General features: G+C 39.0%; 1 protein-coding gene across 1 annotated transcript; it reads right to left on the bottom strand.

Annotated features, from left to right (window-relative positions):
- Positions 1-14,435: 14,435 nt before the first annotated feature.
- Positions 14,436-15,156, bottom strand: LOC146935530 (uncharacterized protein At4g02000-like). The gene is made up of 2 exons (XM_085749061.1): positions 14,813-15,156; positions 14,436-14,712 (listed from the first exon to the last, which is right to left on the bottom strand). Exons 1-2 carry the CDS (start codon positions 15,154-15,156, stop codon positions 14,436-14,438), a joined length of 621 nt encoding a protein of 206 aa, XP_085605187.1.
- Positions 15,157-16,133: the final 977 nt, after the last annotated feature.

Here is a 16,133-nt window from a genome sequence, read left to right as displayed (position 1 = left end):
AAATCAATAAGAATTGACTATTCTCTAGCCACACCGCCCACCATAAATAAAGAAAGAAAAAAGCAGACAAAAACTTTCGGATAAATTTAATTCACACCTACTAACTATCTACTCCCTCCGGCCCTATATCTAAACACTCATTTGATTTTATTTTTATCCCTAAATACTCCCTCCGGTCCTATTTACAAGAGAAAGTTGACTTTTTAGATACATCGAATAATTTATGTATCTAGTCAAGAATCTAAACCAAATACATAAATTATTTAATGTATCTAAAAAATTAATTGTCTCTTGTAAATATGACCGGAGGGAGTATAAACCCCTTTTGAAATTACTAGATGCATTTATTATTTTTTCCTAAACATACCCCTAATTAATACTACTAACTTGTCTTAAAATATGAATAGTCAAATTTAATACACCTGCAAACAAAGGATAATTTGGTAATATTAACACACAAAACAGACATATTAATTACATTGATAACTTTTCTTAAGAAATGTGCAAAAAGCAAAAGGGGGTTACATATAGGGACGGAGGGAGTATCTACTAACTATATATAAAAATTAATGATATGCCTTATGAATTTCCATTTTTTGCTCTTAAGAGGGGCAATTTGGTCATTTAATAATTCATAGCATTGGTTGAGTGTCACCTCATCAATTTTTTTAACTATTTTTCAATTTTTATATTTTTGACTTTTAAATATTTTCCAATTTTTATATTTTTAACTATTTTTCAAATTTTTTCTCCCAAATTAGTTACCTTTACACTATTGTTGTGGGATATTAAGGTGCCGTTTGACCCAGCTTTTTTTCAACTTCTCTACATTTAGGTCAAACACAATATCAATCAAGTACTTACTTTAAAAAGTACTTTTTTTGAATGCATAAAATTGAATGGAATGAGCTTTGGCCAAAAGTGTTAGAGTAAGCCCTAATAGTCAATCTATATTGATTGGATTTGGCTTTGTATCATGATATTGATTTTTTTGAGTATCATGATATTGATATAAATATATATTGTGAATATATAATAATAATAATGCATTTCTTTGTTGATTTTGTTTTGTTTCAAAATAACAAAGTCCCTAGAATAGTTAGTTCGTTTAATGGAACATTAAGTATAACTTAATTGTGAGACCCCATTAAACATAAAGACATTTTTCTTAAAATATCTGTAGTCAAGCTTTATTGTGAAGTGGGATATCATTAAAGCATGGAGACTATTATATGGGTAGATTGATTATCACATCTCATAGATCATGGATCAAGAGTTATCAAGTCTTCACATAGATATAAATATTAGGAGTAATATTTATATTGGATTGACCCACCATGAGAATACTACATAGTAAAAGTTAGGCCAAATACCACTCTTGGTCCTTTTAGTTTGACAAAATTTTTAAGTTAGTCCTTTAAGTTTCAATTAGGTCCTTTTAGTTTGACAGAATTCCCAAGTTAGTCCTTTAAGTTTCAAAAGTTTCAAATAGGTCCTTTTAGTTGATAAAATATTTTACCGTTACCCCTGCTGTCAGTCTCCATTTAACTGATGCTGATGTAGTCATTAGGTTGTTGACTTGGATCAAAATGCTGCCTTTTAAAAGCTCGAGGGTGTCAAAATGCTACGTTTAAGGATCACAAATGATCATTTATAGTGCTAGAATAATCATTTGTGACGATTAAACACACCCTAGAGCTTTTAAAAGGCAGCGTTTTGATCCAAGTCAACAACGTAGCGGCTACATCAACATCAATTAATTATTAACTGACAGCAGGGGTAACAGTGAAATAGTTTATCAACTAAAAGGACCTATTTAAAAGTTTTGAAACTTAAATGACTAACTTGGGAATTCTGTCAAACTAAAAGGACCTAGTTGAAACTTTCGAAACTTAAAGGACTAACTTGGGAATTCTGTCAAACTAAAAAGACCAAATGTGATATTTGGCCTAAAAGTTATGAAAAGTGTCATAAAATATTCTCATAGTAATAGTGGTGTATTCAATGGCGGAGCCACGTTGGTTGTTGTGCATGCAAGTGCCCCCACTATTTTTTTGAGTTACTAGTATCCATCCTATATAATACTACATCATAGATGCCTAACATTAGCAGATAAATATACATATAGTATTATAAATATGATGATGTAGTATGATAACTAGATTACATATTATAAATAATACATGCATGGTAGCATTTCTCCCCCTATGTGTTTTCCTACTCCGTTTCTTTTCTGGGTCTAGCTAACAATTGTCTTTAAGGGTACTTTTTAAGGATACAAAATGGAATTGGTAAATTTTCAAGTAGAAAAAGTTACTTTTTAATGTTTCAATGCATTGAACGTACTATTTCCAAAACAAAATTTCTTGTTTAGACTTTTTTTTTTTATTGAGTTTAGACTTTTTATAGGTCACTTGTTAACATTTTCCTTCTTTTATTTAGCTTCATTTTTCGAAAACAGTACTTCTATAATGTTATACACCTAAGTTTGATTTGTTTATTATTTGAAATAATAATAACAAGGCTAAAGTGCACTTTTCACCCCTTAAGTTTTAAAAAGTTGCGATTTTGGCCCCCTATGAAAAAAAAATGACAAAAGTGACCTCCTATGTTTAAGGAAATATGCTCTTTTGATCCCCAAACATAAGGAAAATATGATCTTTTGACCCATTATCTTCTCAAAAAGTTGCGATTATGACCCATTTTTTGGGACACGTGGCGTCTTCTCAGCAATTTTGGGAGGAAAGGGGCCAAAATTGTCATTTTTTCAAATAGGAGGCCAAAATCACAAATTTTTGAAACTTAGGGGTCGAAAAGTGTAGTTTAGCCTAATAACAATTATAAAAGTTCTTTCTTTCTAAAAAGAAATTTCTAGTCAATATAAAACACTTATTTTATTGTATTTTCATTTTAGAAATAAGAAAATCCACAAGTGTGTATTTCACCCTTTGACCTGAAACCACTATGTACCCTAGATGTTGGAGTCAAGTGCTTTGTCACCATTCAAACGTTGTCTGTAACAAGATGACTATAAAGTTGGTTGATGGGTACTCCACGAATCATGTTGAGGGACATGAATGACTCAGATGAAATTTTCCCCTCCTACATAACAGGAGAAATGTCTACGAGCCCAATATTGAACTGGACAAGGGTGACATGCTATGTCTTGTGTTCAATATAGACATGAGAGCAAAAGGGTAATTATACACACAAACAGTATCACGTAAAAGGTTTCGTCAGATCACATGACATTCTCGTCACTTGGATAGCAGTGATGTGTTGCTACTTGCTAGATACCGCTCACTGTTTATGGTCACACACAAAGGACAAATAGAAGAGAGAAATAAATAAGACTTATTTATAAAATAATAAGTAAGACTTATTAGTAATTAAATAATTAAATATGACTTTATTATTTAATTTACGAAAATTAGAGAAACGTGGTCCACCGTAAGGTACCGTGTGTTTAAGTGAAATATTGTGCACCGTAAGGTATGGTGTACCTAAGTGCTTGGCTTGCTGATCACACAAGTGATTCTATAAATAGAACCCTTGTGCTGAAACATAATAGACTTTTTGCGAGTACTTAACCTACTTCACAAAAGGTGTGAAACCCTAGCTTCCGCTCTCTAAACCTTGTTTTGCTCATGATCAGAAACAATTCTAAGGTTATGCTCTTCATCAAGAGGTAAACACATGGTTCCTTAAATTATTTAAGTATGATTTAATCAAGATCCGTTGTTAAAATCTTGAAAAGCCAGAGTGGTATCAGAGCTTCGGTTGTGATTTAATCATTAATCCAAATGTTTGTGTATATTCAGGCCCGGCCCTGAGGGGGTGCAAACAGCTCAACAGAGCTGAGCCTCCCTTAGCCATGAGCCTCAAAAAAAATTTAATACCCACTAGTACTACTGTCCTCCAATTTTTTTTAATACCCTCAGCCATTTTCTGTCCTCTTGTTTTAGCCTTTTAGGCTTATTAGAATTAGGTCATCTTGCTTTAGGTGTTAGGTGGGGGGTTCCTCATGTTTACGATAGTCATTTTCACCTTTGGGTGTACCGCATATATACGGCACCTTATATTTATCTTTTAAAAAATATAAATGGAACATTTGCTCTTTTAAAAAAAATACGTTTTGATTTTATCACTGACCTCTTTTCATTCCCAGAGCCGAACCTCCGAATTCTTAGGGACGGCACTGTGTATATTGATGCCCTTTTGTTTTCTTTTCTCTGTTAGCGTGTGAGTTGTTCATCGCGTATCGCTTTGTATAATTTTATATATTTGATATGTTGAGAGTTACTACGATTCGTTACACTTCAAGAGAGTTTTGATTTAAAACAAAAGATCAGATAGCAATCGCATAAGAGTTTTCGAATTACTGATGTTGCAAATTTTACTATATGTTTTGAATTTAATTCAATATACCATGTGTCAACTGTTGACATCACTGAGATATACTATATGCACATTGCTTAATAAGCTTGAAACGATTCAATTGAAGAAATTAATAAGATCTTGCACATCTCTTTTTGGTTTAGGGTAATAATTATCACCAAATATATTAATGAGTATTGATATCTCAATTGATTGATACTTATTTGATATTTCTAGTGTTGAGATTCAATTGGAATCAATTTTGATGGTTGTGCGTGTGCTTCTTTTTTTTGAGAGAAAATAAATTATATCATTTCATTAAAGATCAGATCCGTAATACATGTAGGAATATCATCAAAAATCTGGAAGCTAGTACTAAATGTGGCTGCCTTAGCTAATGTGTGTGAAACCTCATTCGCTTGCCTCCTAATAAACTCGACATGAGAGTTTGTTAAATAGGTGTTACAAAAGTGGATACTACTATCCATAATAGAACCGACTTCGGTGACATCTCCACTGCCATTGTTGAAATAATCAGCTACTCTTTTAGAGTCAACCTCGAAGTCAACATTTGTGAGTTGAAGTTCATGAATCCACCGAATTGTGTGATGTAAACCCAGAGCTTCCCCCACATCCGTAGAACACGTAGGAGAGAAGAACATAGTTTTAGATCGAACATGATTCCCATCTGAGTCTCGGATACACATTCCAATACCTACTTTATTTGTATTGTTTGGAAAAGATGCATCAACATTACATTTATACCTGCCTCTTCTCGGTTTCCTCCATCTAAAGTTTGTATCACTATTATATTATGATGGGACGTACTTGGGATGAGCGATGTATTGTCTTGCCTAATCGGAGCTTGCTTACGATTAGCATTTCTCCAACCTTCTAGGAGATGTCTTGCTCTTTCCAAAATGGTAACAGTCGAATCTGACACTTGTTGCCATAATTTAAGGTTCCTAGCTTTCCATATACTCCACATGATGGTAACAATCTTCTCAACTTGAGCTGCAGACAGTTCTTGCAACAAATTGAAAATGATGTCAGGAGCATTGTCAAACTGGTTCAGAGATGGAGTAATCAAGTGCCAACTATTAGCTGTCTGCCATATATCAATCGCATTCGGGCAGTGAAACAGAATATGGTAACTATCTTCATGGGGGTCTTCACATCTAACACACTCTGAGGGACAATTGACACCCCTACTTCGCAGCTTCACACGTGTCGGAAAACAATCTCTACAAATTCTCCACACCAAATTTTTGACTTTGGGAGGAACTTTCAGTCTCCAGATTCCACTCCAATACCCAGGTTTGAGCAAATGATCATTATTTATAACCTCTTCTATGCAAATGTGGTAAGCACTTATGACAGAATAATGCCCGTTTTTCTTCGCCTTCCAGATCAGCTCATCCCTCTGAATCTGATGATAAAGAGGAGTATTTAGGATGCTTTGGGCCATATCACTTGCAAATAACTGACGGACCAATGGTTCATTCCAGACTCTAACCTCTTGATCAATTAGATGACCCACAGAAAAAGGTTGAAGAGCCAACATGTCATCACCAATAGGTGGAATACTAGATCCTCCTCCAATCCATGGTTCATGAATAACGGGTATATTGAAGCCCGTACCAATTTTCCAACGAGCTCTTTGTCTAACCACCACTTTGGCGCTAAGGATGCTTCTCCAAACAAAACTGGGGTTATGTCCAAGTCTAGCCTCTATATAACTACTATTAGGGTAGTATCTAGCTTTGAAGATCCTTGAAACGAGGCTTTCCGAGTTAGTCTGTAATTGCCATCCTTGTTTCCCAAGCATTGCCACATTAAATGCTGCCAAATCTTTGAAACCCATACCTCCATTATTTTTATGAACAGATAGTTTCTCCCATGATAGCCAATTCAATCCTCTATTACTTGAACCATCATGACCCCACCAAAAGGAATTCATCATCTTCTCTATTTCTTCCAGAAGGGTATTTGGTAACCTAAAGATACTCATGACATAAGAAGGAATAGCTTGAAGAACAGATTTGATCATGACCTCTCTACCAGCTTTTGACAAACACTTGCTACTCCAGCTACTGATTTTTTGCCACACTCTATCCTTTATGAAACTGAATGTTGCTTTTTTGCTACGCCCTATCATAGAAGGTAGGCCAAGATATTTGCCAGTTCCTAAGACCGCTCTAACTCCTAATATATTGGTGATAGATCGTTGTAATGGTTCTTCCACATTTCTGCTGTAGAAAATTTCAGACTTCGGAAGACTAATAGCTTGACCTGATGCTTCCTCATACTGGTTCAAGATCTGCTTCATAATATTCGCCTGATGCACATTCGCTTGAAAAAATAAGAAACAATCATCAGCGAACAACAGATGGGAAACTCTTGGAGCTAGTCGACACACACGAACTCCTTGGAGATCCCCTCTAGTTTCAGCATTTCTGATCAATGCTGATAGCCCTTCGGCGCAAAGAATGAACAAGGTGACAACGGATCGCCTTGGCGTAGACCACGCCCTGGAATAATAGGGCCAACCTTCTCTTTATTTAAGATGACAGAATAGTCAACTGTCTCAACACACATCATAATCCACTGGATCCATTTCTCTGAGAAACCCATCTTACTCATGACATCCTTGAGGTAAGCCTAATCAATTCTATCATACGCTTTGCTTATGTCTAGCTTCAGCGCTACACTTTTCTCTTTACCTTTCGTCTTCGCCTTCATGTAGTGGACCAGTTCAATTGCAACTAAAGCGTTGTCCAGAATGGACCTACCAGGAACAAACGCAGACTGTGAATCGGCAATACATTTGTGTAAGATTTTCTTTAGACGATTTGCCAGGACTTTTGACAATAGTTTGTAAAGGACATTACACAAAGCTATAGGTCTCCAGTCCTTCATGGTTTTTTGTTCTGTTCCTTTTGGGATCAACGCTATGTTTGTGGAATTTAATGATGGGGGAAATTGTCCTTCATTCATCCACTGACAGCATTCATTAAAAATATCATCACTGCAAATAGACAAGAAGTGTTGATAAAAACCTGGATTGAAACCGTCAGGGCCTGGGCACTTATCAGGTTGCATAGAGAACATCGCTTCTTTAAATTCTTCTCTGCAAAAAGGAGCTGTTAACTGTACATTGTCCTCATTATCAATTACCTGATTCAGCAAATTAATCACTGGAGAACGAACGCTTTCATGACTTTCAAACAACTCTTCAAAATAATTCTTCGCAACCGAACACATTCCATCTTCATCGGTAGTGCGTATTCCCTCATCTGTTTCAAGAGAAAGAATCTTATTCACTTTTTTCCTGGAAGTTGCTGCGGCGTGAAAATTTTTTGTGTTCAAGTCTCCATCGCGATACCAATGAGTTTTAGCCCTCTGTCTCCAATACATATCCTCTTGAACAAGCAAATGATTAAGTTTTTGCCTCAGATTGTCAAAATGAACTTCATCATGGATTCCATGGATGGTGCGACTTCTGCTGAGTTGTTTCCTACACTGATCAATATCATCACGAAGTTTATTACAGTGTGTTTTACTCCAAGACGTTAGATCTTCTGCACAATTTGATAGTTTGTTGATGACATTGCTTCCTGCGCTCCCTAGCCAACTACTTCGAACAACATCATTAATTCCTTCCACAATTCTCCAAGCATTTTCAAATTTGAAGGACCTTTCAACTCTATGACTTCGAGTCACCGGAGTTCTATCTAGCAAAATGGGAAAATGATCTGAAGATGGAGCAACAAGATTTTCAAGTCTTACATTGGGAAAAAGTTGCATCCAAGAATTGGTTACTAGAGCTCGATCTAACTTCTCTTCGACAGCACGCGGAGTACCCAAGCTTTTAAACCAAGTAAAAGGATACCCCTCCATATGGACATCAATTAAACCAGCATCTTGAATAGCTTGGCGAAATCCCCTAATAAGCCAGTTTGGTCTAGTGGCCCTCCCTTTTTTCTCATCAGCATGCAAGATATCATTAAAATCACCCATCAAGCACCAAGGTAAATTTATTTGTCTAGCAAGACCCCTAATAAAGTTCCAAGAGTCTCTCCTTCTAGCAGTTTCTGGATAACCATAAAAACCTGTGAAAATCCAGGCACTACCATTAACTTCTTCAATTTTAGCGCTAATATGGTTAGCCGAATAGTTGACAATACTACAGTTAACCGTATTCCGCCAAAACAAAGCAATACCTCCTCCTCTATTATTTCTAACAGGTGCAAAGCAAGAATCATAACCCAAAAGATAACGAAATTCCTCGATTTTATTAACTTCAATCATAGTTTCACAAAGAAATAGGATATCCGGTTTATAATACCGGACAAGGAATTTAATTTTAGGAATTACGCGCAGGTTTCCCAAGCCTCGGCAATTCCATGCTACAAAATTCATTGTTCTCGGCAGGCCTGCCTAGCAGGTCCCGCCGTTTCATTTTTTTCAAAAACTGGGTTATTAAAAACAGACATATCTTTCTGCACCTCCTTTCCATGGTCTTCTTCTTCAGCAGCTTCTGTCCTAGACCTTTTTTTAGGCCCAGCATCTTCTTGAGGCCCACCAGCTCTATTGGCCCCACGTGTTGAAGCCATGAAGGAATCTGGCTGTACTGGGTTGCGCCTAACAACTTGGCTACGCGGCTTTCCATGATTCTGCACAGCCGCCACTGCTTTATCCTTCCTTCCGGCTCGAGCTCGGCTTGGCTGAGCAGACTTGTCCTTTGTGGAGACCAATGCTGCATGATAATTAGTAGCATTAAAAGTAGGAGACACCATTGATGATTGACCATCATGACCAGTGGGTAATAATTGCTGAACTTTGTCCACTTTTTGGACCTGAAAAACAGCATTATTAGCTTTGAATGAGACATTAATAGGTGTTGTCTCCTGTGCAAATAAATTCCTGTAGGCCTGTGCTGACATCTTCTTAACTGCTGATGATTGCTGTAATAATGGTTGGAATGATTGATTTGCAGGTGGGACCACCTGTTGTTGACTATCGCTGAAAAGGACCAATTGTCCTTGCTTACCGTGATTTGTCTGCTGGCTGTCCCCAAGTGGGACCCAGCTGTCGGCCATATGCTTGCTGCCTGCGTCCTTTCCTGTACGCGCTATAGACTTAGAGCCACCAGCCTTAGAAGTTTGTGGGCTGTCCCTGTGTTGTGCTTCAAGGTCAATTAATTTCCAAAGTGCTTCTGCACCCCCACCGTTAGCATATAGACATTAATCGGTGCGTGTGCTTCTTGTGATATGGTTGTTGCACCTTTTATTGGTTTATTTCTAAATCAATGCTAGCAAATGCTACTACCGTCACATGATGACTGGATCATGATTATTTGTTTTAGAAACAAATCATGTCACTTAATTGAAAGAGATTTTTTTTGACCGAAACAAAATTAACTATTATCATTAATCAACCAATGTTCAATACAAGAAGGATAAGAATCAAAAATACGGTGACTAGCCCAAGAACAGGCCGCCCTAGCTAAACTATGAGCAACCATGTTCGCTTGTCTCCTAACAAACTTCATCTCGAAGTTGGAATGTAAAGATAACTGATAAATAATACTAGAAACAATAGCATAGAATTCCGTATCACCATGGCCCGGAGACGATAGAGCTTGCATTAGAGTAGATGAGTCGGACTCGAAGACAACCTGGTCTCATCTGTTCGCATCAGCAAAGTGAAGAGCCTCGAGTAAGGCTACTGCCTCCCCCTCCAAAACTGTCATATTTGCTCGCTGCCATTTCGTTTGAGCCTGAATAAAGTGCCCACGGGAGTCTCTAACACAACACGCAAAAGATGTAATATGGTTTCGATCATGGAACGGGGCATCCACATTGCACTTCAACCAAGTCATTTCTCCCAAACTGAGATGTTACCTTGCACTCTATTCTGCCCGTGTTGTACAACCGGTTGTGGGGGATGTTTATGAACCTCCTGCCATTGCTGCCATGCATCTAGTGTTGTCCTCCCAATGCTTGTTAAAGTATGATGAGCGACATTCCAAATGACATCATTATGAGCATCCCAAATTTGCCAAAGAAGTGAAGCCACCCGACCAGTAATGTCTCGACTTTCGGAACGACATATATCAAAAACAAAATCTGCCAAACTGCTCATAGTTCCAACTCGCGATTGCAGCACAGTCGAAAGCCCTACCCAATACCAACTCTCACGCGCCACCGTACAACCCACAAAAGCATGCCAATCATCCTCGACAGCCGTATCACACCAGGGACATATCACCTCACATTGTACATGTTGTGATTGTAGTCGGAGACGGGTCGGAACACACCCTCTACAAATCCTCCATAACAAATTACGTGCTTTGTGAGGGGAATTCACATTCCAAATTCTATGCCACTCACCGTCAACATGGAACCGATCAGTATGTAACAACCCCATCATAGTAAGTTTATAACCAGTCTTAACAGTATACCTCCCATTACGTTCCATCGTCAACACTATTTTATCATTTTGAACTTCTGCAAAGAGTGGTGTATCGAGAATAGCTTGCACCATATCATCTAGAAACAGAGATTCAAGCTTATCAATATCCCAAACTCGTTCCTCGTCAACTATCAAATCAGACACACGCAAACTATGCACACCTGGACTTTGTGGGGATTGAATCCAACTACCATGAACACCTCGAATCCATGGATCATTCATCACGCTGACTTGCTGCCCATTTCCAATTGTCCACCTACATCCGTTTAAAAGTAACTGACGCGAATTCCAAATACTCCGCCAAGCAAAGCTCGGGTTATGTCCGAGTTTAGCACCTAAAAACGAGGAACGTGGAAAGTACCTTGATTTAAAGACTCTAGCAACTAGAGATTCAGGTTTAGACAGAAAGCTCCATCCTTGCTTAGCTACCATAGCGAGATTAAAAGCTTTGAAATTCTAAAACCCCATTCCACCAAATTCTTTGGGGCACGCCACACGTTCCCATGCCATCCATTTAATCCCTCGGTTGTTACTCCTTCCTCCCCACCAAAATGCATTGATCATCTTTTCAATATCATCTATGATTGAATTCGGCAAAAGATAAATACTCATTATGTATGAAGGAATAGTTTGTAACACAGATTTGATCATAACTTCCTTTCCCGCCTTCAATAATGCTCGTCCCCTCCATGCATTTATTCGTTTCCAAATATGATCCTTGATAAAAGAAAAAATAGACCTCTTATCTCTACCAATCATCGAAGGTAACCCCAAATACTTTCCGGTACCCATCACATGTCGGACACCAATAATGTGTGACAAATCCTTTTGCGTCGCCTCACTCATATTGCTACTAAAAAACACCTCAGACTTTGATAAGTTAATTTCTTGTCCAGATGCTACTTCATAAGTGTTAAGAATAGTGAGTAAACGTTGTGCTTCCACCACATTGGCCCTGCAAAACAAGAAGCAATCGTCTGCAAACAACAGATGGGACACCACTGGTGCGCCGCGACATACTTGTACCCCATGAATATCACCTCTATTAATTTCCTTATGTATTAGAGTCGAGAGGCCCTCAGCCACCAATATGAATAAATACGGTGATAATGGGTCACCTTGGCGCAACCCTCAGCCGGGTACAATAGGTCCCACCCTGTCAAAGTTCATAAGCACCGAATAAGTAACAGAACTAACACACATCATCATCCACTGGATCCATTTCTCACCGAACCCCATACGCATAAGCACACCACGAAGAAACCCCCAATCCACTTTATCATAAGCCTTGCTAATATCAATCTTGAGAGCCAATTCCCCTCTCTATCCCTTCGTCTTCCTCTTCATTGAGTGGATTATCTCGGTAGCAATTAACGCTTTGTCCAGTATAGAGCGGCCCTCAACAAACGCTGACTGCTCCTCTGACACACATTTATCTAAACATCGTTTCAGTCGATTAGCGAGCAACTTCGACACCATCTTATACAACACATTACAAAGAGATATAGGCCTAAGATCTTTCATATTATCCGGGTCTTCACACTTCGGAATCAAACATATATTTGTTTCTGAAAGGTTTAACAGGAAGTAACCGCGATCCAACCATGAAACCACTGCCTGAAAAATATCATCACCACACACATGCCAAAATCTCTGATAAAATGCCGGATTAAAACCATCTGGACCTGGGGACTTGTCCGGTTGTATTTGAAAAAGGGCTTGACGCAATTCTTCTTTTATAATAGGTGCTGTAAGAATTATATTGCCATCCATCGACACACATTGACTCATCAAATCCAGCACCGGTTCATGGACACCTGCATTCGCAGCAAATAGTTGCTCAAAATAACCTTGTGCCACGATACACATATCCTCTTGAGATGTAGCAATCCTCCCATCATCCGTTCGGAGCTTACTAACTCTCTTCATTTTGCCACGGGCTACCGCATATGTATGAAAGAACTTAGTATTCATGTCCCTTTCCTTCAACCAGTGCATTTTCGCTCTTTGTTTGCAAAAGGCCTCCTCATGTACAAGTAGTCGAGCATGTTTCGCCTGAGTTTCGACATATTGTGTACGCATCATACCATTCGGATGGGCACGAAGCTCCTCTAATATACAAACACATTGGTTAATTTCTTCCTTAAACCGAACTCACTTCCTCCTACCCCAGCTTTGCAACTTCGTAGAACAATTCACAACTCTATCACCGAGCTCCAACCCCCTAGTACAACCCCAACCATCCATCACCACCTCCTCAATATCGTCCTCTAGGAGCCAATTGTTTTCAAATTTAAAAGAATAATTATACCTATGACGAACTGTAGGTATAATATCAAGTAGTATTGGAGTGTGATCCGAGTGAGAAGTAAGCAAGTTTGTAAGTTTGACTTCTGGAAAACATTGAAGCCATTCAGAGTTTCCCATAGGCATATCCAATCTTTCTTCCATCACTCGATTAGTGCCTGGACTCTTGATCCACGTAAATGGGTGACCATGCAATTTAATATCGGATAAGGCACAATCTTCAACCGCTTCACGGAAACCTGTACACAACCAATTAGGATGAGGATGAATACCAGCTTTGTCTTGTTGAGACAACAAATCATTAAAGTCTCCAATGATACACCACATAAGAGATGACATATCCCGCAGCTCCCGAAGTAAATCCCAAGCATCACGACGACGCGCACGTTCAGGAAAGCCATAATAACAAGTTAATCTCCAATCACCAGCTTTTCTATCCTCCACAATCAGATTAATGAAATTTCGAGAGTAATTTAACACACGACAACTAGAAACATCTTTCCAAAACACTGCCAGGCCACCGCTCCTACCTTCAACATCAACTGCTAAGCATGAATCATATCCCAACATGACACGGATATTTTCCATGCTTCGTGTCTTAGCCAATGTTTCAGATAGGAAAAGAATGTCTGGTTTGTGTCCCCGGTCCAGGTTTTGAAGATTTGGAACTGCACTCGGGCTGCCCAATCCCCGACAGTTCCAACTCAATATAATCATTGGTCCCGGCAGTCCTGGCTGCCAGGACGTGCCGATAAAAAATTGCTGAAGTGTCTGATTTGTGGAATCCTCGACAGGTTGTTTGTCATCTCGCATACGCTTTCTCTGAAACCGATATTCCATGTCCGCATTATTTTCATTCTCATTAGTACTATGCACCTGGTTTTGGTTATCAATAGTTGAGGAAATGACTGAACATGATGTACCCGACCTTATATCTTTAGTCAAAGTCAATAAAGGAGAATTTACATGCCTTAACTCCTTCACACCATTGCTGGCCCGGCATGGCACAAGCGTAGAACTAGTATGCTTTCCCACCAGTACCTGAGACGTGGTCACCCTCTCCACAGAAGTCGGAGACACCTGTTGCCTATCGGAATCAAACTGCCCATCTGTTTCGGTTCTCCTCCCTCCCTCCTTTTCCACATTAGCCCGAGAACCCCCATCTTCTCGCAACCACTGTGATGACGCCCTCCCCCCAGCTTCCATGGATCTACCCTAATAGCGTGTGACCACCGTTTTGGAATCGTAACGTCTGGCTAAGAGAACCTAACCCATCACTTGTTCTCGCTATTTCCTAGCACCCCACACACAAAACAGAAGGTTCCTAACCTCTCATACTTGAAATTCACCACACACCACTCGCCCCCATTCGCCTTGATCTTCTTCCCTATCTTCAATGGCTGTCTGATATCAAACCTCACCTTCAACCTCATATACCCACGCCAGAAGCTAGAATTGTTATTTCCATCATACTCCAAAAACTCTCCAATATAGTTCCCTAACCCCATTCTGACTTTCTCCTTCATCATATCGGTTGGCAGATTGTAAACCCTAACCCAGAGATTCATATAGTTCAATTGTATATCCTTTAACGGCACCCCTATTCGCAGCTTTTCCAGGACCAAAGAATGATTGTCATATGTCCACGGACCACCCTTCAGTAACTCCTCCATATCTAGTTTGTGAAAAAATTGGAACAAGAATATCCTTTAACGGCACCCCTATTCGCAGCTTTTCCAGGACCAAAGAATGATTGTCATTTGTCCACGGACCGCCCTTCAGTACCTCCTCCATATCTAGTTTGTGAAAAAATTGGAACAAGAATAGCCCTGGTTGCGCTTCCTTCACCGCCACCCCCTTCACCGGTCGCCACACCTCAGACATCCGTATCTTCATCTCCTTAAACCGAACAGGACGGTTGACAAAAAAACGACCGACCAAACATAGACGAGGATCATGTTCAGAACTCTCTTCTTCCAAATTCATCTCTGACATCGTACCCAAACTTAAAAGAATACCACCACCACAAACTCTTACTAGAAGAGATACACAAAGTTCTCACAATGATGGAGAGAAAACCTTCGGCAATAGAAAGCCCTAGTCAATCGATTCAAGAAACTTGGCAACTTCAATCGCAATTAAAATATCATGTAATTAGTTTTAGTATCGCATGGCAATCGCATTTATACTACTGCAGCCGTTTCGATTTGATTATGAAGCTGCAATCACAATTAAGGAAGGAACCCAATAAGGTGACCTCGATCTCTTTTCCCGTCGTCGTGGAATTGCTATACGATATTGCCAATCACGGTTTATAATCTAAGATGGCAGCAAACAAATTGACAAAAAACACTTTCCAAACTTACAAAAAGCCAGCGATACTATTACTATTCCATATAAACCAAATCATCAAGATAGCAAAGGCAAGTGGCAATCAAAACCAAAGAATGGGGAGGCATAACACATGGCAGCAAACAAAAAAGGTGCAGAAATTTAACAAAAGCAGACGGTGGTGAGACAAGCAAAATAATGGAATCAAAGAAAATTCACAAAGGACAGCAACGAAGGTTGAGAAAGTCAAACCAAGTAACCGATGGGAAAGGTTATCATACGGAGATGGGTGAAACAGAATCGCAAGCAGCCACAGACCGGTTCTTATACTTTCTCTTAAACCACCGATTCAGCCATGACCCATAGAAACAAGCAGATATTTTCTGATATCGTTAATCGCAAAAGAAAGTCGAATCGCAATCGCAATAGAGAGTTTGAATCGCAATCGCAAGTTGTGAAGCGGTTAAGTTTCAATCGCAATCGCACTGCATAATAAGGAAATCGCAAGTTGTGAAGCGGTTTCAATTCGGCGGTTCTCAATTGCAATCGCTCTTAATTGAAAGAGATTTAGTTATAATAATTTTGAGGGTCAATATTGTTATAATTAAGTAAATTCAAAATCGTTTCCCGATTGAACTAAT

Source organism: Medicago sativa, chromosome 3, assembly GCF_051527215.1.
Source record: "Medicago sativa cultivar Bolivia chromosome 3, Bolivia_mono, whole genome shotgun sequence".
Lineage (NCBI taxonomy): Eukaryota > Viridiplantae > Streptophyta > Magnoliopsida > Fabales > Fabaceae > Medicago > Medicago sativa.
The sequence above is the reverse complement of the archived record's forward strand: the minus strand, read 5'-3'. Positions and strand labels throughout refer to the sequence as shown.